General features: G+C 43.5%; 1 protein-coding gene across 2 annotated transcripts in view; it reads left to right on the forward strand.

Moving 5' to 3' along the window:
- Nucleotides 1-15,802: 15,802 nt before the first annotated feature.
- Nucleotides 15,803-21,862, forward strand: part of VSIG10 (V-set and immunoglobulin domain containing 10) — a 42,231-nt gene continuing 36,171 nt past the window's right edge. For both annotated transcript variants that reach the window (XM_043978703.1, XM_043978702.1), the window contains exon 1: nt 15,803-16,306. In XM_043978703.1, the coding sequence (XP_043834638.1) occupies nt 16,216-16,306 (91 nt within the window). In that variant the 5' untranslated portion in view covers nt 15,803-16,215. The remainder of the gene's footprint in view (nt 16,307-21,862) is intronic.

The raw sequence follows: 21,862 nt of genomic DNA on the forward strand, positions 1-21,862 counted from the left end.
GATTGGCAGGGCTTCAGTGGTACCACCTTGGTCCTGAATTTGCTCTCTATCCCTCCATTCTCAGGCCAGATCCCTTTGCAAATTGACTTCATCCTCTGGGGGGAAACAGGGTTAGGGATTATTAGCCATCCATTACAAAAAGACCCTTCCAAGGTCAGCCACGAGCTAGGACAGAATCCAGGCTCCCAAGGCCCCAGGCCTGGTTTCTTCTCATACTATTTCTGATCCTCTAAGTCAAGCAACAAGCTAAGTCATGGCCTCTGGCCCCAGTGTTGCAACATCTGTAAGGTATCTTCAGTTATCCTAATGAGTATTGCGAAATTTTCAAAACAAGCCAAAATGGAGTCGAAAGAGCTTTAGTCCTGAGTCAGAGGACTAGAAGCTCACTCTCTGTGTGACCTTAGGCAAATCACTTAATCCCCCTGGGCCTCAGTTTCTTCCTCTGTAAAACGGGAAGGGGGTGGATGATACAATCTCTAAGGTCCTTTCCAGCTTTAGATCTCTAATCCTTCTATGACCCCAGGAAAGTCACTTTCTCTCTTGGGGCCTCAGTTTCTTCATCTGTAAAATAAGGGCTCCTGAGGTCCTTTACATCTCTACAGCTATAATTCTAAATCATTCCCTCCTTTTTTTAGTCTTAGTTTCCTCTTTTGAGAAAAGAGAGGACTGCAAGGAGGTTGGCAGTAAGAAAAGACCCTGGGGCAGCTAGGTGGTACACCGGTCCTGGATTCAGGAGGACTTGAGTTCAAATCTGGCTTCAGACACTTGACACTAGCTGTGTGACTCTGGGCAAGTCACTTAACCCTCATTGCTCCCCCCCCAAAAGACCCCTGAACTGTTGTTTATTTATTTTTTGTGGGGCAATGAGGGTTAGGTGGCTTGCCCAGGGTCACACAGCAAATAAGTGTCAAGTGTCTGAGGTTGGATTTGAACTCAGGTCCTTCTGAATCCAGGACCAGTGCTTTATCCACCTTGCTGCCCACCCCACCCCCTTGTTATTTATGATGACAAAAAAGCTCAAGACCAAATATGGCTGGACAAATTTAGCATATGGGTGTATATAAAGCTTTTCCTGATCCTGCCCCTAACTGTTAGTGCATAGTATTTATTTTGTATACACATTCACATGTATATAGTGTATCTTCCCCACAAAATAGAAACTTACTGAGGGCAGGAACTTTTTCTTTTCTTTTTTCTTTTCTTTTTGTCTCTATAGCCCTAGCACCTGGCACAGAGTCTAGCATATTACAGAAATTTAATTAGTTCTTGTTGGTTAATTACTAGCTGTTGTTATTGTTGTTTGTCCTTCGTTCTTTTTTAAAATATTTTTTTTTCTCCTTCATTCTTGAGAAGGACCCTGACATCAGGAAGGTGATGTCGACACTTGCAAGTGAATTGGCTTTAAGTGAGGGAGGGCTATGCAAAGTCACCAGCCTCACTCTCTCCTCCTGAGCCATCTGGGTTGAGTGGGAAGAAATAGATCTGGATAATTGGAGATGGCCCAGATGCAGTGGGAGACCTTGGCCTTTTTAAGATAGGTAATTAATTGCTAAATAATTCAGAGTGAAGTAAAAGGCAAGACTGGCATGGAGACATGTACAAGGAAGAAAGCAGAACTATGAGAACAATATCCACATTAGCTGAAACAATGTAAAAACATTGACATTGGAGAATTTCCAAAACTCTAGTCAATTACCCTGGTCTCCCTATCCAACTGTTGATCCTGTCAAAATTGATTCATTCTTGCTTTCTATTAACAATAGACAAATGGGGGGGGGGGTGCAGCTAGGTGGCACAGTGTATAAAGCACTGGCCTTGGATTCAGGAGTACCTGAGTTCAAATCCGGCCTCAGACACTTGACACTTACTAGCTGTGTGAACCTGGGCAAGTCACTTAACCCTCATTGCCCCGCAAAACAAAACAAAACAAACAATAGACAAATAAATGGTTTTGAAGGCATGTATTCTTTTAATGGGGTTTGTTTGAGTGTTGGGGGATGTCCCAATTTAAAAGAAAATGTATCAACAAATTTAATAAACAAAATAAAAAGAGGAGGCTGGACTTGATCATCTCTGACCTTCCTTCCAGCTCCACATTCTAGGATCCCAAATGAATTTTGGGTTTGGGTGAGGCAATTGGGGTTAAGTGACTTGCCCAGGGTCACACAGCTAGTAAGTATCAAGTATCTGAGGCTGGACTTGAACTCAGGTCCTCCTGACTCCAGGGCTGGTGCTCTATCCACTGTACCACCTAGGTGCCCATATCTGGGATTCCTTTTTTTTGTTTTGTTTTAATTTTTAAAAAATTTTTTGTTTTGTTTTGTTTTGGGGAATTCTTTATACTTCAGGGAGGTTAGAGCATTTTACTGGGGACCTCAGAGGCCAACAGTCCAATCCTTCAACCAACCTGAAAAATAATCTCCTCTATAATATTTCCACAAAGTCATTCAACAAACATGTATTAAGCACCTACTATGTACCAAGCACTGAGCAAAGTGCTGGGGATACAAAGAAAGGCAAAAGACAGCCCCTGCCCGCAGGGAGCTCCCAGTCTAATGGAGGAGACAACATGCTAACAACCATGTAGAAACAAGATACAGACAGGAGAAATTGGAGATAATTATCAAGGGGGAAAGCACAAAGATCAAAGAAAACTGGGAAAGGATTCTTGTAGAAGGTGGAATTTTGACTGGGACTTAATGAAGCCAGGAAAGACAGGAGGGAGAGATGAGGAGGGAGATAGTTCCAGGCATTGGAGACATCTGGTAAAAATATCCAGAGCTGGGAGTATCTTGTTTAAGGGAGGCAAGTGTCATTTGATCACTCTGTGTGTGTGTGTGTGTGGGGGATCAGGTTATGAAGGGTTTTGAATATAAAACAGAGGATTTTACTTTGATCCTGGAGGTGATAGGGAGCCACAGGAGTTTACTGAGAAGAGGGGGGCGACATTGTAAGACTGTACTTTAGGAAGATCACTGACAGCTGAGTGGAGGATATACCGGAGTGGGGAGGAACTACAATAGTCCAGGTGGGAGGGGGTGAGGGCCTGAACCAGAATGGTAGCAGCACCGGAAGAAGGGAAGGGGCATATTTGAGAGATGGGACCAAGGGGAAATCGACAAGCATTTTATTGTGTGCTATCTATGGGACGTCAAGTTGAAGATGCTAGTTAGAATCTTTGAGCTTTTGTTTGAGACACTGCCCCACCCCCACCAGGGAGTCAGTACATTCTACCTTGGAATAGCTAATTGTTAAAGAAGTGTTTCCTTATGCCAAAAGCCTAAATTGGATCCTGGTTCTGCCTGCTGGGGCCAAACAGAACAAGTCTAAACTCTCACAGATACTGGTATTCTCTCCCCTCCCTTGCTCCCAATCCCTTCTCCAGGCTAATCATTTTTAGTTCCCTCAATTCATCTTCATGCAGCATAGATAGAAATTATGATCCAAACTGATTGGAATTAATTCACATAGAGAGAGAATGAGAGGGGCAGCTAGGTGGCACAGTGGATAGAGCACTGGCCCTGGAGTCAGGAGGACCTGAGTTTAAATCCAGTCTCAGACACTTAACACTTACTAGCTATGTGACCCTGGGCAAGTCACTTAACCCCAATTGCCTCACCAAAAAAAAAAAAAAAAAAGATATCAGACCATCCAATCCAGTTCCTTCCTTTTACAGATGAGAAAAACAGAGACCCAGAGCAGGGAAAGAGACTTGACCAAGGTCAAACAGCTACCAAATAGAGCTTGGATTGGATTCAAATCATTTGAGGCCAATCTCTACTTATCCTTTCCACATCACAACTTTCCCCATCATGGTTTCCATATATCTCAGGTCAATATAAGAAATTAAATGGGAACTTTGGGGCAGTTTTGCAGAAGCCACAGATGACAAGTAAAGGCCAGCAGACAACACAGAAAAAGTTTAGAAACTCAAAAATGCACGAAATATATGTATGGTATTATATAATATCAACATCTTTTATCTATTAATGAAATAAATATACCTCAATTTTACAAGAAGGTGCTGTAAACATCCTGTAAAAGGAAAAAACAACCTTCAGACTTCTCTGGCATGAAGGGTGGGCCAAAAAATTTTATGTGGATTTTCCTGATCAAGGGGGCATCCCTAACTCCCTCAATGTGTAAGGAATAACTGTAGTGTCCTTTGCTCCAGAGCTACATCTCAGCCCAAAGCCAGAGAGCCACTGGGAGAGTAAAAACAACAACAACAACAACAACACCACCAATTGACATTTAGGTAGTGCTTTAGAATTGACAAAATACATTTTTATAGCATCTCATTTGAGGTTCCCAACAACCCTGTGAAGTAGTTAATAGAGGTGTCATTACCCTCATTTTTCTATTGCTAAACCTGAACCTGAAAGGAGATTAGTGAACTACCTATGATCACACAGCTTCCTGATTGGCAGAAACAGAATTCAAACCCAGTGCTTCCCAACTCCAAGTTCAGGACAATAAACTGTAAGGAACCTTTGCTCACTGAACTGACATTCATAAGGGAGACATTATCTTTTAGATTTTTTTTTTCTTTTGGTCCAAACCTGTGCTTTCATTTAGGAATGCCAAGTAAGAAAATTGCCTCTAAAAGTGGAGATCAACATCTCCTCTGATCCCTCCAGTCTCAGAGAGCTGCTTAGTCAAGACATCACCCTCATGATGTTGTTGGTCCTCTTCAAGAACGAAGGATGAGGGGGCAGCTAGGTGGCACTATAGTGGATAAAGCACCTGCCCTGGATTCAGGAGTACCCGAGTTCACATCTGGCTTCAGACACTTGACATTTACTAGCTGTGTGACCCTGGGCAAGTCACTTAACCCTCATTGCCCTCCCCCCCCCAAAAAAGAATGAAGGATGAACAACAACAACAAAAGAGGCAAAGAATGTTGGAATTACAGAATCTGAGGTGAAGAGACTTCAATAGCCATTTAGTCCTGCTCATAGCCCAAAAGAATCCATACTATGAGTCATTTGCCCAGGATCACACAGACAGTAAGCATCTGAGACTGAATTTGAACTCAGGTCTTGCCAACTCCAGGTCTCATCTCTACCCACTGTGCTACCCAAAGCAATTTGTTCAAACTTAAAGAGGTAGTAAGGTAGCAGAGTGAGAATCTGATCCCAGGTTCTCTCATTCCAAATCCAGGGCTTCCCCCACTACTAATTTTATTTTTTTTAATCTTATTATCTTTTGTTTTGACATCATCTTCATTTCCAAGTATGTTATTCCTCTCTACCCTCCCCATAGCCATCCTTTGTAATGACGAATTTAAAATAAAATCAAAGCAATTCAGCAAAACCAACCAAAACACCAAATATTCACTATCAATTTTCATTGAACTTGGGTTGGCAGGATGTCAAGAGAGCATCAATGACCTTAAAGACAGCAACGAAACAACTACAAGCTACAACTCACATTTTCCCTGAGCCAGCTGTTGGCTGCCTCTGGCTGGTTCTTGGGAAAGCTCTCCCATTTCTTTCACTTCCACAGCGACCACTCTCCGGGGGGCTGGTAAACCAAAGCTGGACATCTCGGGGGTCTCTTCAGTGTCTCTGCTTGGCTGTTGTGCTCATCAGCCTTTTTGTTGTTAGTCTGAGTTGTGCCTCCTTCTCCATCCCTTGACCCTGGGTACCAGCTGAGTTCTGACCACCCTATCTCTCTATGGGTCCTCTATGGGTCCCCTGGCTTTAGCCTCTTCCTTAGGCTACAAACCCTCCTCTTGACCATAAAATTACTTACTCTCCAGCCTCTGGGAGAATGGTTCTGATCTTCTTAGTTAGGTTAGGTCTGATTTGCACCCTCAGGTTCCATTTGCCATTTATCCTCCTTGTCATCTTAAAAAATTAACTGGTCCCAGGAGCTCTCCTTGCTTGAGCATCAGCCTGGTAGGTCACTCTTCTGGGTGGGCATTGAAGGTAAAGACAGTCTGACTTATGTAGCCAGGCTATATTCCTTTTGGGCATGGCCCAGTGGATACCAGTCAGCCCTTTCTAACCCTACCCCTCTATATGAGTCTCCTTCCAATGAACAGGAGGAGCATATAGAAGATATCGGCCTCCTGGGCACTGCTGAGTTCTCTCTGGGTGAGAGGCCCAAGGTATCTCTCACCTGCTGTACCCCCATGGGGAGTAATCCCCAGGTTGAACTGGGAAAGCAGGCTGTTGCTATGAAACCTTTCAGAATTTCCAGTGGGGCAGGGAGAAACAGAGAAACAAACAATAGGTGCAGTAGACCAAAAATAATAAGATCCAAGCGGGATGATTAACAAGCTGCCATACAGGCAAGCAGTTAGATTACTCACTCCTAATGGGTGGCAGGGGCTGGAACTTTACCCAGAAGAGAGACCACATTCTACCCCTTCCTCCAGGGCTTCCATTGATGTGAAGCTGTGGAAATTTGTTACCCATCTCCCAACAGAGAGCTGATGATGTCAACATGCAGAGCAAGACATATGTTTATGGATACGACTAATGTGGGGATTTGTTTTACTTACTTAGGTGTATTTGTCACAAATGTTTTCTTGGGGGGAGGGATTGGAGGGAGAGAAAATAAATGCTTGTAAATTGACAAAAAAAAAATGAATGCAGCATTTTGCCTTATAGGGGGAAAAGAAATTAGACAAGAGACTTTGGAATCAGGAAAAGTAAAGATTGAGATGCTTTCCACTGGCCAAGAAGAGTTAGGTAGAAATGGTACATTAGAAGTGTCAAGTTGAAAATTATTAAATATAACAGAATTAAGGTCTTTAATTGGGGCAGAGGAATTATAACTTGGGATACCATAGCGAGTGCTAAGAATGCCCAAATATGGGGACTGGGGACAGGGTTTGCATGGGGTAAGGGCAGCTAGGTGGCACAGTGGTTAGAGCACTGGCCCCAGAGTCATGAGGACCTGAGTTCAGATCTCATCTCAGACACTTAATAGCTGTGTGACCCTGGACAAGTGACTTAACCTCAACTGCCTCCTGAGAGTTATGAAATTTCCTTTGTGAGGGCTAAGTTCTTTTTTTTTTTAAATCTTAATAGTATTTTATTTTTTTCCAGTTACATGTAAAGATAGTTTTCAACATTTGTTTTTATAAGATTTTGAGTTCCAAATTTTTCTTCCTCCTTTCTTTCCCTCCCCAGGACAAAGTAATTTGATATAGGTTATATACGTACAATCACATTAAACTGATTTCCCCACTAGACATGTTGTGAAAGAAGAATCAGAACAAAAGAGGAAAACTTCAAAGAAACAAAACAAAAAAAAGGAGAAATAGTATGGTTCGATCTGCATTCAGTTTCCACAATTCTTTTTTTCTGGATGTGTAGAACATTTTCCATCATGAGTTCTTTGGAATTGTCTTGGATCATCATAGTGCTAAGAAGAGCAATCAAAGCTGATCATTACACAATGTTGCTGTTACTGTGTACACTGTTTTCCTGGTTCTGCTCACTTCACTCAGCATCAGTCTACTTAAGTCTTTCCAGATTTTTCTGAAATCTGCCTGCTCATCATTTCTTTCTTCCTTTCTTTCTTTCTTTCTTTCTTTCTTTCTTTCTTTCTTTCTTTCTTTCTTTCTTTCTTTCTTTCTTTCTTTCTTTCTTTCTTTCTTTCTTTCTTTTTGTGGGTTTTTTTTTGAGGCAATTGGGGTTAAGTGACTTGCCCAGGATCACAAAGCTAGTAAGTGTCAAGTGTCTGAGGCTGGATTTGAAATCAGGTCCTCCTGAATCTAGGGTTGGTGCTCTATCAACTGTGCCACCTAGCTGCCCCTGCTCATCATTTCTTACAGCACAATAGTATTCCATTACATTCATATACCACAGCTTGTTCAGTTATTCCCCAATTGATGGGTATCCCCATAATTTCCAAAGCTTTGCCACTGCAAAGAAAGCTGCTATAAATATTTTTGTACGTGTAGGTCCTTTTCCCTTTTTAATGATCTCTTTGGGATACAGACCTAGTATTACTAGGTCAAAGGGTATGCACATCCCCATAGCCCTTTGGACATAGTTCCAAATTGCTTTCTAGAATGATTGGATCAGTTCACAACTCCACCAACAATGCATTTTTCCACATCTTCTCCAACATTTTTTATTTTCCTTTTTTGTCATATTAACATTTCTATAATCAGTAGTGATTTAGAACATTTTTTCATATGACAATATGAATAGCTTTAATTTCTTCATCTGAAAACTGCCTGTTCATATCCTTTCACCATTTCTCAATTGGGGAATGACTTGTATTCTTATAAATTTGATTCAGTTCTCTATATATTTTAGAAATGAGGCCTTTATCAGAAACACTGGCTATAAAAATTGTTTCCCAGCTTTCTCCTTTCCTTCCAGTCTTGGCTACATTGCTTCTGTTTGTACAAAACCTTTTCAATTTGATATAATCAAAATGATCCATTTTGCATTTCATAATATTCTCTATCTCCTTTTTGGTCATAATATCTCATAAGTTCTTAAGGTAAACTGTTTTATATAGCAAGCAAAAGTACAAAAAGAAACTTTGGGATTCTTTGGACAGGAGAGTTTTGGGAGATTTACAAAATAATCAGAAGCTAAAATTGACATAGTCTGATCAGCCCCAGGCAATTCACTGGCCTGGGAATGAGACTAGATGAAGTCCCTCAGCTCTCAATCAATTGTGTTTATCATTGAGAGTCCTGGATTTAGAGTTCTGGGGGCCTCTGTTTAAATCCTAGTTTGGAAAAAGGGGTTAATAGAAAAAACCTAAGACCCAAATTTTAATTCAGATATTAGCTCTAAAAGGGAGTCAGACCTAAGTTAATGGATAACTTATGTTAGGTTCTTGTACCCATAGTGATCAACATCCATAACGGACCAGAACAGGTCAGGTCAAAATAACAATAAAGGAAAAAGACAACCTACAGAAATTCTAATGAAAAATGATTATATTTTGAAACTAGCCATGAAATCAGAAAGAGACATGTGCCGAAAAGGCCAAATTTGTCCCCAGATTCACCTTATGACGTGTAAACCCCCAAAACACACCTCCACTGAAAAAGGTACCCGCCTCGGGGGTTGTCTTAGGACCCCAGGAACTCCAAATTAGGATAAGCCCTCCCCTGAAACACCCCTAGGTGGAGAATATTATAATGAGTAGGACAGGCCCTCCCCTGTACCTCTCCAAGGTGGAGATTATTATAATGAGACTGATAATCAATTTATCCATACTATAAATATAACTGTCTTTCCTTTCCTTATTTGAGAGATACCTTTCCAATATTCTGGTTCTCTCCCTGTGGTCACCCATAATTTTGCAATACAACTTGGGAAACTGAGTCACTGAGTCTTGTAATTCTTTTGGGGCAACTCACAATCAATTTGACCCAAAATTCCAGCCCACATCACCAACACTTCCTAGTTTCATGACTTAGGGCAAGTCACTATATCTCTTCTGGGCCTCAGTTTCCTCATCTGTAGAATGAGGGAGTTAGACTAGATGGCCCCTTCCAGCTCTAGGACTGTAAAATATGAAATGGACTCATATCCTACATCAGCTCCTGACTAGTTTAGTCACCAGAAGCAAATGACTTAATTTTTTGGAGCCTCAGTTTCTTTATCTGTAAAATAGAGATGTAATAAGAGCTGAAAACTTTAAAACTCTGATCAGGGGGCAGCTAGGTGGCACAGTGGATAAAGCTCTGGCCCTGAATTCAGGAGGACCTGAGTTCAAATACAGCCTCAGACACTTGACACTTACTAGCTGTGTGACCCTGGGCAAGTCACTTGACCCCAATTGCCTCACCAAAAAAAAAAAAAAAGGAGTCAGAGAAGAAAAAAACAAACCACTCCAATATCTTTGCCAAGAAAACCCCAAATGGGGTCACAAATTTGGACACAGCTATTAAACAATTGAACAAGATTGATGAAACGTTCTATTCTCTTCCTGATAAAGACAAAAGATTCGGAGTATAGAATCTCATACACACACACATGACTTGACCAATATGGAAATTTGTTTTGCTTGACTATGCATGCTTGTAACAGGGGAGTTGGCTTTCTTTCATTCTCAATGGGGTGGGCAATGGGAGGGAAAGAGGGCTCATAGTAAAAAATTTAAATTCTAAATAAACTGACAAAAAAAAGGAACTGTGAGGCCGCCCCGCCCCCCCCAACCCAGTATAATGTTCTGCTTATGGTAGATGCTTCATAAATATTTGGTGTTTTTAATTGTCCACAGGATTCTCTCTTTTTCTGTCCCCACCCTGCTGCTCTAACCTATCTAACTTCCATCATTCATAGCCTATGGGGAGTTTACTCTGGTATTCTACCAATGTCCAGCTCCACGAGAGCATGACTTTTATTTGTTCTGTACTTTTATTTTGAATCCTCAGAATGTCAGAGCTGGGAGGAGCCTTAGATAAGAGAATATCAGAGAGAGGAGGGGCCTCAGAACTGAGACTGTCAGGTCTAGGAGGGAACTTAGAGACTTAAAACTGGAACTGACTCTAGCACCCATCTGACAGTCCATTTCTCTTGTTTTATAGAGGCAGAATCTGAGATCCGGAGAAATTATTTTCTCAAGTTCACATGACCAGTTAGCCGTTACAGGGACTGATCTTCCTATCGCAGGGGGAATCACTAGAACTTCCATCATGGACTTAAAGCCAGGAAGAATCTGATCCACCCTCCACATTTTACAAAGGAAGAAGTGAAGCTAAAAGAGGTTAAGCCACTCTCCCATAATCACCCAGGCACTGTTTGAGGTGGAATTTCAAGCCAGGTCTTCTTGACTTCCAAGTCTCACTGCTTATCCCCAAGTCACCTACCTGCCTCCTAGTAGGTACTGAATAAATATCTGGTGAATGAGTTACACTTCCCAACCACACCCTGGGGCAACCAAATTCCCTCCTTTGGCTTTGCTATAGACAGAAATACACAACAAAGACAGGAATATGCTGATCTGTGCTACAGGCTCACATTCATTTTCAAGCTAAACCCAAGAGTATCTTGGGAGCATCTGGTAATGCTAAATCCAAATTAGATAATTATCTGTTATTGAGGGCTTTAATATCTGACTGGGTACTTGGGATATAAAGACTTAATCTTAGCCTAGGAGAACTCTAGTCTGCCCATTATTTTTATTAGTCACATGGGGTGTCTAGGAGAGCTAGGTGGCACAGTGAATAGAACACAGTGGATAGACTTAGAATTAGGAAGATTCACCTTCATGAATTCAAATCTGGCCTCAGCCATTTAACCCTGTTTGCCTCAATTTCCTCATCTGTAAAATGAGCTGGAAAAGGAAATAGCAAACCAACATCTTTGCAATATCTTTGCCAGGAAAACCCCAAATGGAGTCATGAAGAGCATGCCCTTCATTTCTTATAGCATAAACCACAATCATATACTACAACTTCTTCAGCCATTCCCTAATTGATGGGCATCCCTTTGTTATCCAATTCTTTGCCACTACGAAAAAAGCTGCTATTAATATTTTTGTGCAGATAGCTCCTTTTCTCCTTTCTTTAATCTCTTTAGGATACAGACCTACTAGTGGTATTGTTAGATCAAAGGGTATGCACAATTTTATAGCCTTTTGGGTCGAATTACTCATTATTCTCCAGAATGGTTGGATCATTTCACAACTCCACCAACAGTACTAATGTAGTGTCTCAATGTTTCCACATCCCCTCCAGCATTTGCCATTTTACTTGTCTAATAGGTGTCTTGTCTCATCTAATAGGGGGTACCTCAGAGTTTTAAAATTTGTATTTCTCTAATCAGTAGTGATTCAGAGCATTTTTTCATGTGACTATTGATAGCTTCGGTTTCTTCTGAAAACTGTCTATTCATTTCCTTTGACCACTTATCAATCGGAGAATGGCTTTTTAAAAATGAAATTGGCTCAGTTCTCTATATATTTGAGAAATAAGACCTTTATCAGAGAAATTTGCTGTAAATTTCTTGGATTCCCTAACCAGGACTTGGTGTGGTGCATTTTCTAGATCTGTTTGGGAAGATGTGTTTGCTTTGGGGAAGGTGAGGGGATTGGGGAGCTTGCAGTACTTAACTTCTACACTGCCAATTTGACTCCCTTGGAGGTAAACCATTAAGACAAGACTGTACCTTCCCTCATGGATCTTCTGGTCTAGGAGGAGGGTAAGATACAAATGCAAAGATCTTAACCTGTCATATAAAGAGATAACTGTATTAGAGAAGTGTGGAATCGTGTCTTAGGTGAAGGCTAGGAGGAAATATCAGCCGTGAGGAAGGAATGATGTTTGATCTTGGCTATAAAACTTGGAGAGGGCTTTGACTGGGCAGCTAGGTGGCACCATAGTGGATAGAGTGCCAAGCCTGGAATCAGGAAGACTGAATTTAAATCCAGTCTCAGATACTCAGTAGCTGATTGACCATGGGCAAGTCACTTAATCTGTTTGCCTTAAGAGAAAGAAATGGCAAACTGGAGAAAGAAATTGTAAACCACTCCAGTATCCTTGCCAAGAAAACCCTATAGTATGATGCACAGGGTCATGAAGAGTCAGACAAGACTGAAAAAGGGATTCACCAGGCAAAAAAAGCAGTGAATGGCAGTCCAGCTATTGGAAGGAGGGAGGGAGGGAAGTAAGGGAGGGGGAAGAAAGAAAAAAAGAGAAAGAAGGGAAGGAAGAAGAGGAATGGGAAAAGGGAGGAAGAAGGTATAAAGAGAGGGATGGAGAGAAGAAGGAAAGGAGGAAAAAGGGAAAGAGGGAAGGAAAGGAAAGGAAAGGAGGGAGAGAGAGAAAAGGTAGGGAAGGAGAAAAGGAAGAAAGGAAGAGAGGGCGGAAGGAAGGGAAAGGAAGGGAGGATGAAAGGGGTGGAGAAGGACAGATGAGGGAAGGAAAGAAGGAAGGAAGGAAGGAAGGAAGGAAGGAAGGAAGGAAGGAAGGAAGGAAGGAAGGAAGGAAGGAAGGAAGGAAGGAAGGAAGGAAGGAAGGAAGGAAGGAAAATGTCACCAATGCTTGTTGACTTTCCTTGGAAAGTCAGTCACTGACTGCAGGAACTACTTTGGTTTTTGTCTTTCTATCACCACCTATGTGCCTATCTCAGTGCCTGGAATTTAGTAGGTATCTTATAAAGGTTTGTCAGAGGAGTTGAAGTTCCTAAAGGTTTTTGAGCAGATGAGGGGCACCAGAAAGGGCATCTTGGCTACAGAATTCAGGCTAATTAGAGGGTGGGGGTGTTTAGTGTATATTTATTAATTTTTATTTTATTAAGATATCTTGATTGACTGAGGGACCTCAGAAGTCATTTAGTCCAGGGTTTTCTAATTTGTGTGTGCCCTGGCTCCTCTTGGCAGACCTGAGAATCCCAGGGACTCCTGCTCAGAATATTTCAAATGCATAAAATGAAAATACATGAGATTATAAAGGAAACAATTTATATAATTAATTATACTTAATTAACAAAACATCAAAACAAATCAATTCACCAATGCCAGGTTAAGAATCCCTGAAGTCCAATTCCCTTATTTTACAGGTGGGGAAACCAAGGATCAGAAGTAGGAAATAAACATTTATTAAGCAGCTGCTGTGTGATAGGGTTTTGCAAATATTATGTCATGTGGTCCTCACAACAACCCTGGGAAGTAGGGGTTAGTATTATCCTCCCTTTACAGATGAGAAAGCTGAGGCAAATAGATGATGACTTGGCCACACAACTAGTAACTGTCTGAGGCTGAATTTGAACTCATCTTTCTGATTCCAGGCTCAGTGCCCTACCCACTGTACCACTGACTAGAGGTTTTAAGTGGCAGAGCCTGGTTTCCAACCTATGTCCTCTGAAGTCTTTTCTTCTTCACTTTTCCATATATATTTTATTTGCTTGTTTTTGATTGAAATTGTGATTTCACTGGTGTAGAAAACTATTTTGCCAAGTTTCAAATAACCAGTACGTATCAGAGGTTAGATATGAATCCAGGACTTCCTGACTCTAAGGCTGACCTATTCACTAAGCTACACTGACCAGCAGATGTCTCATATATTAAAAAGTAGCATCCAGGAGGATGCTGATTACCTTAGAGGAAAGAATTCTGGACTTGAAGTTGAGAAACCTGCGTATTAGTACTAAACTCTGACTGTTACTACTATTATCACTACTACTGCTGCTGCTGCTACCACCACCACCACTACTACTACCATTACTACTACCATCACTACCACCACCACCACCACCACTACTACCATTATTACTACTACCACCACCACCACCACCACCACTACTACCATTACTACTACTACCACCACCACCACTACAACAACAACAACTACTACTACTACCACCACCACCACCACTACTACCATTACTACTACTACTACCACCACCACCACTACAACTACTACTACCACCACCACTACTACTACTACCATTACTACTACTACCACTACCACCACCACCACTATTACTGCTGCTGCTGCTACTACTGCTACTACTTTTTCTGTGTATTGGGTGCTTCCAGCAGGAACTTCCAATGCTAATGTAGATCAACAACTGCTCAGCCACATAGCACATAATAGGCCACTTAGTAAATGCCTTTTCATTCCATCATTGATAATAACAATAGTGCTTTTTTAAGGTTTGCAAAGCACTTTACAAAAATCATCTCCCTTAACTGTCACAACAACCCTAGGAAGTAGGAGTTGTCATCATTCTGATTTTAGAGTGGAGGAAACTGAGGCAGACAGAAACTAATGTTCCTTGAACAGGATCATAGAGTTAGTGAGTGTCTGATATTGGATCTGAACTCAGGTCTTCCTGACTCTAGGTCTGCTCTTAATGAAATGTAAACTCCTTGAGATTAGGGATCCTATCATTTATTGTATTTGAATCCTGGGAGCCAAGGACAAGCCCTGGTCCATAGCAGGCACTTGGTGTTGTTTTAACTGTTATCCTTTCAATAATAATAATAATAATAATAGCTGACATTTATTTGTCTTTAAAAAGGCTTTTAATATATATGTTATTTTATTCCATTCTCACAACAACCCAGTTGTTATTATTATTATCATTCCCGTTTTACACAAGAGGAAACAGATTCAGAGGTCAAGTGATTTGCCCAGGGTCACACAGCTAGTTAGGAGGTCAGATTTCACATAGTCTCTAAGGTCCCTTCATGGAGTCTATAGAAATCAGCCTGCCCACTCATCAACCCCAGGGACTTCTGAGGGGCCTGCCTGCTTCCCGTTCCATGACACTCCTCCAGTCTTGGAGACCTGGAACACTGCCTTTTTTCAAAACTCAACTAAAGACGCACTGGCTGCAAGAAGCCTGCTCTGAAATGACCTCCCATCTGTTTTGTTTATGTTTCCAAGTCTATCTCCCCCTTAGAACGGGAGCTCCCCAGTTTTGTTTTTTAATTTTAACTTTTCTGATATCCCTAGCTCTTAGGATAGTGCTTGGCACATAGTAGGCATTTCATAAGTTTCTGCTGAAACAGAAGCTCTTAAGCCAAGGAGTCAGGCAGGCAAACTGGCAGGACCTTTACTCTGTCTTCCCGGGACAGGGCGGGGTGGGTGGGGGGCGCCAGGGATGCCAGCTTTCCCCTTGGGATCAGAGATCAGCTTGCTCCGGGCGGGGCCAGGGCAGGGCTGGAACCCGGGAGAGATGCTGGGAGGAGAGAGGAAGGAGGAGGGAGGAGAGAAGGGGGGAGCTAAGGCGGGCCCAACGGCTCGGCCCCTCCTCTGCCTGGGCTAGCTCCGTACCTAACAGGCCCTGGACGAGACTTGTCCCGCCCGGTGCCCGCCCCCCAGAGGTAGAAGAGGAAGTTAGGCTAAGTAGGGCCCCGGGCATCTCCGCGGAGGGAGGCGGGTAGGCCTGCATCGACTGACTTATTGACTGACTTATTGACTGACTGCTGGACACACAGCAGCCAGCCTGCGGCTCTGCGGCGCTGTTTGTTTGAGTGAGTGAGCGGGCCGAGAGGGCGTGTGTAGAAACCTCCCGGAGCTGGGCGGGAGTGATTTCTGAGCTTCCCGGCCCCTGGGAAGTCCAACAGCTCCGCCCCCGGCCCCAGCATCTTGGCAGAGCCCCCAAGCGCGGGCGAAACTCCGTGCCAAGAGCGCCGGGAGCACTGAGCCTCCCGGGACGGGCCGTTTCCGAGCCAGCCGGCGGTGTGCCCGCCCACCCCGCCGTGCGCTGCCCTCTGTGCCCCCCGCAGCCCTAGTCCTGCTGAGGCTGCTGCTGCGGCGGCGAAGAGATCAAGATGACTGGAGGCCGGGCGCCCCCACCTCTCCTCCTCCTCCTTCTCCTTCTCCTTCTCTGGGAGCAGTCGTCCCCGAACCGCGTCCCTCCAGGTACCCGACAGTCTGGGAAGGAAGGAGGGAAGGAGGGAGGGAGGGGAGTCGGTGGGTATGATGTGGGATGGATTTAGGGTCAAATGTGGAGAGGCAGGTACGCTTTTCCAGAAGTAGTTCAGCTCGAGACTGGGCAGGAAAGGGCTGAGTTTTCCAAGCCCTGGCTAGGGCAAGGCCGGGAAGAGTTGAGCTGGGCAGGGCAGGGCAGGGCGGGGGCACTGACCCACTGCCCCTGTCCCTCTCCCCAACTTCCTATCGGCTCGCTGCTCTTCCCGGAGTTGAGCTGCCAAATCTGCAGCCGCAGCCGCTCCCTGGGGATGTGGGGCTCTTGTGTTGATGGCTCCCTCCTGCCGAGAGAAGGAATTCCGTCCGTTTGGCACTCCACCCCTACCGTCCCCCCTGCCCAAACCCCCACATTGCTTTGCTTCCTGAGGGTTATATTGACAGCCAGGGGTGTGGGCTCTGCTGCATTGGAAACTGGCTGTCCTGGGGCGCTCAGAAGGGGTGTGTGTGTGTGTGTGTGTGTGTGTGTGTGTGTGTGTGTGTGTGTGTGTGTTGGGGGGGCGGGGCGGAGTGAGGAGCGTCCATTGTGAACTCTGCCTCAGTTTTACCAGCTGCCGTGCCTAGAATGAGGCACGGAAAGAATTCTTTCTTTTCCTCTAACTCGTTATGGATATCTGTAATACATAAACTTCCAGACGCCCCCTCCCCCACCCCCAGGCTGCTGGCCTCTGTACCCACATGGACTGGACTCTTCAGGGAGTTTTATTTCATCCGCAGGTTCAGATCAGAGCTGGAAGGGACTTTAGAGGTCATTTAGTCCAATCCCTGGGTTTTATAGATGAGGGAATTGAGGCCAGATTGGGAAAAGTGACTAGCCCACAGTCAGAAACCTAGCCAGTGGCAAAGCCCTGCCCTCTGGCCGGTTTCCTTTTCCTTCATCTGGAAGGTTTTTTTTTATAACGGGTCATGAGGGTTAAGTGACTTGCCCAGGGTCACATAGCTAGTAAGTGTCAAGTGTCTGAGGCCGGATTTGAACTCAGGTCCTCCTGAATCCAGGGCCGGTGCTTTATCCACTGACCCACCTAGCTGCCCCACAGCTGTGTCTTTCTGGGCCAGACATTTAACCTCTTTGCCTCTGGCCACTCTCTTGACCATGACTGAGGTTGCTGTCTGCATTGGTGAAGGGAACTTTTGCACTGAGAGTTTCCCACAAGGATGAAGTCACAAGAGTGACTCCAACTTCTCCCTCATGCAGTGTCGGCTGCATTAGTATTTTTGTAGTATTTTTGGCTCAGGACCCACGGCTGGAAATTCTTTGGGCCTGATGACCTTAAAAGAAGTACAGCTGACTGGTCGTCTCACCCCAGGAGGTTCACTTGGAATTTCCTTTGCTTCTTTCTTGGCTCTTTAAGAGTTTATAAGCACTGAGGAAAGGGGAGGGGGGGGAGAGATGTAGACTGTTATATTGGGAGGCTGAATACTTTGTGATCTTGGACAAGTCATTGCCTCCATTTGGGCCTTATTTTTCTGTTATTGTTGTAATGTTCTTCATGACTTGCAGTGAATTGGATTTTAGTGAGGGAGGGCTGTGCAATGTCACCAATCTCACTCTCATCCCCCAGAGCCATCTGGGTTCAGTGGCAAGATGCATATCTCCGGATCAGCCCAGGTCTCTTTGTGATTGTTTGCCCTCTTGAGGGCTCAGAGTCTAAACCCTGAGGGTCTCTCTCCTCCCTTCCTTCCCTTACCCATCTATTTTCATCTATTTTCTTTTGACTAGGTAAAGGAGGCTTTTCTTTGCTTCTTTTCTTACCCAGCCTAAATCATTGAAAGAGTGTTACCTTGAAAGCAGCTAATTGGCTCAGTAGATAAAGCACCAGCTTTGAACTCAGTTCAAATCCGACCTCAGACACTTGACACTAGCTGTGTGACCCTGGGCAAGTCACTTAATCCGCATTGCCCTGTCCAAAAAAAAAAAAAAAAAAAGGAAGAAAGAAAGAAAGAGTGTTGCCTCAGACGAACTGAGCCCTGGGAAAGGTTTTTGCTTAAAAGGCCAAGATCTGTTGGAGTCTTCTTATACAAAATGACTAATATGGAAATGTTTTACATAATTGTACATGTATAACCTATATCTGATTGCTTACCCCTTTTCGGAGTGGGGGGGGGGAGACGGGGGGGAAGAAGGAATAGAATTTGGAACTCAAAAGGAAGTAAAAATGATTATTTTAAAATTTAAAAGATGTGACAGTTAAAAAACAAAAGCTAAGGTCTCCCTTTGCATGGGGGCCATCTCCCCTTGTCCAGGAGAAAAGCTCCAGAGCACTAGACCAAGGGTTCTTTACCTTCTTGTGTGTCCTGGACACCTTGGGCAGTGAGGATTAAGTGACTTGCCCAGGGTCACACAGCTAGTGCCTGCTGAAGCCTGCCACCCGTTTTCAGAATCATGACTGTAAATCCACAAAATAAGATACAAAGGATATATTGTGCCACCCAGCAGCCCTTCAGTGTATACAGTACCCACTTAATAAATGCTTGTTGAATGGAATTGAATATTATGAATTATTATCAACCTTACCATACCTGGCTTTATTTAAAAACAAATTAATTTATAGTCTTCAAGTCCAACTCTTTCATTTTACAGATAAAATAACTGAGGCTAGAGAAGTAAATGAAGGGACTTGCCTCTGAGCAGTGCCCTAAACTCTAGGAACCAGGCGCTGCACCTCCAGAGTCAACTCTCCTTCAAACTGTATTTGCTTCTCAAGGGAAGGCATCATTTTCTTTTTTGCCTTTGTATGCCTCGTGCCTGGAATATAGTAGCTGCTTAATAAATGCATATTAGATTGGGTTGACATGTCCTGAAAGGTCCTATCCCACCAAACAGGAGAGGCTTTGAGGGTGATTCTCCTTCATCCTGAGGACCTTTCTTTCTTTCTTTCTTTTTTTGGGCGGGGCAATGAGGGTTAAGTGACTTGTCCAAGGTCACACAGCTAGTAAGTGTAAACTGTCTGAGGTTAGATTTGAACTCAGGACCTCCTGAATCCAGGGTGGGTCTCTTATCCTCTGCGCCATCTAGCTGCCCCTTGAGGACCTTTCTAGCTCTGAGCAAAGAAGTTCAGTACCCAGAGGCAGACCCTTAGGAAAAAAACAAAACAAAATAGATGGAAACAAAATAAACAAACAAAAAAACCCAAATTGCTTTTTTGGCCACAGAAACTCTTCAAGATCACCTGCTCAAGGGTGAAGGGGCTTTCATTTGCTTGGAATTTTATTTTTATTTATATTTATTTATTCATTTATCTATCTATCATCCATCCATCTATCTATCTATCTATCTATCTATCTATCTATCTATCTATCTATCTATCTATCTATTTATTTACAGGGCAATGGGGGTTAAATGACTTGCCCAGGGTCACACAGCTCATAAATGTCAAGTGTCTGAAGCCAAATTTGAACTCAGGTCCTCCTGAATCCAGGGCTGGTGCTCTATCCACTGTGCCACCTAGCTGCCCCCTGCTTGGAATTTTCCTACACCTCTCTGCCAAATTGAAATTCTTAAAACATAGTTCTGACCATGTTGCTCCCCTGCTCAATGAAGTGCAGTGGCTCCCTATTGCCACTTTCTAGGATAAAATGCAAACTTCTCTGGTTGGCATTTGAAGCCCTTCACAATCTGGCTCCAATCTCCTTTTCCAGATTGGTTATTACACGACTCCCCTCCAGGCTACTGTCCTGCTCAGCTGGCCTCCTTCCTGTTTTGCTCACATCATAATCCATCTCTCATCTCCATGTCATTGCATATGTAGGCTGTCCCTCCATGCCTGGGATGTATATACTTTTCACCTCTGCCTTGACAGAATCCCTCACTCCCTTCAAATCTCAGCTCAAGAATCACTTTATACATGAAGCTTTTCCCAGAGTCCTCCAGCTGCTCATGTTCTCCCCTCCACCCCCACCCAAATCATGGTGTATTCACTTTCTTGTGTCCTCTGATAGAATGTAAATCCTTGGAGGGCAGGGACTGTTTCATTTTTGTCTTTGGGACCTCGATGCCCAGCTCCTAGTGCCTGACATGCAGTTGGTTGATTGTTGTGGTTCCTAATGGAAGAGGACCAAAATGAAGTCACTATGTTGGAGTCAAGGTACAGTGTGTCAGACTGTGGCTGATCAGACCAATAGGATCTCAGAATGCTCTGTCTCAGGTCTACCACAGGTCAGGCAGAAATAGTCCACGTGAACATTTACAGTGGAGATGTCTCTAAATTTGCACATCTCATGTTTCTTTTGAGCTACTACAATTCTACTTTGCTTATAGAACACAGTGTTTTTTTTTTTTCCCTGGGGCAATGAGGGTTAAGTGACTCACCCAGGCTCACACAGCTAGTAAGTGTCAAGTGTCTGAAGCCAGATTTGGACTCAGGTCCTCCTGAATCCAGAGCCTGTATCTTATCCACTGTGCCACCTAGTTGCCCCCAACAGCGTCTTCTTTGATGCAGGCACGCCATGCTGGGCGGTCCTGTGCCAGTGTCTTCCATTTCTCACAATCAATTCCATATTTCTTCAGAGAGACCTTGAGAGTATCCTTGTATCACTTCTTTGGGCCACCAAGTGAGCACTTGTCTTATGTGAGTTTGCCATAGAATCGTCTTTTAGGCAAGTGTAGGTTTGGCATTCAAACAACGGCCAGCCCATCTGAGCTGCTCTCTCTGTAGTAGAGTTTGAATGCTTGGCAGAAAAGACTCAGTGTCTGGTGCTTGTTGAGTGAGTGATGGAGAGAGAACCCACCATGATGAAACTAGGACTAAACTGTATTTATTACCTGCTATGCAAAGGAGCCAAATCCTGACCCTTGCTGTGGTTCTGGGGTCTGCTGGGGCTAAGGAGTGTAAAACATCAAGCATTTGTTTGTTCTTCAAACATTTATTAAGCACCACCAGCATACAAGACATGGTGCTGGGCACTGGGAATACCAAGACAACAATGAAAATGGTCCTTGCCCTCAAGGAATTTCTATTCCATTCTGATGATTTACAGTTGAGAAGCAGCATGATGCAATAGATAGAGCACTGGACTTGGAGTTGAGAAGACCTGGGTTCCAAACCTGCCTTAGCTTTATTACCATCTTTGTGTTTGTGGGCAAATCATAGGAAACCATGATTTCTCCTGTTAAATGACTATGATAAAGCTTTTACTATACATCCTTTGCGGTTGTGTCCAGAAATTATTTTTCAAACCTCAAAGCACTATAGGAATGAGTTAATTCCTGACATATAATCTAATATACAAATACAACGTGATTTGAAAAGTCAGGGATTGCTAACTTCTGGGCAAGAGTCAGGGAATGTAAGGGACATCTGAGCAGCCTTAAAGGAAGATAAAGATTCCAAGGGGGGGGATTTGGAGAGATATTACATTCCAGGCATGGGGGGAGGGGGGGACAGCCAAAGGCATGGAGGATTCCAAAAATTTCGTGTTGAATTTGGAGGACAGCTAGTTGTCCAGTTATGTTGGAAGGTTGGAAGGATATAAAATAAACCCAGGGAGGTGGGG

Source organism: Dromiciops gliroides, chromosome 1 (assembly GCF_019393635.1).
Source record: "Dromiciops gliroides isolate mDroGli1 chromosome 1, mDroGli1.pri, whole genome shotgun sequence".
NCBI lineage: Eukaryota > Metazoa > Chordata > Mammalia > Microbiotheria > Microbiotheriidae > Dromiciops > Dromiciops gliroides.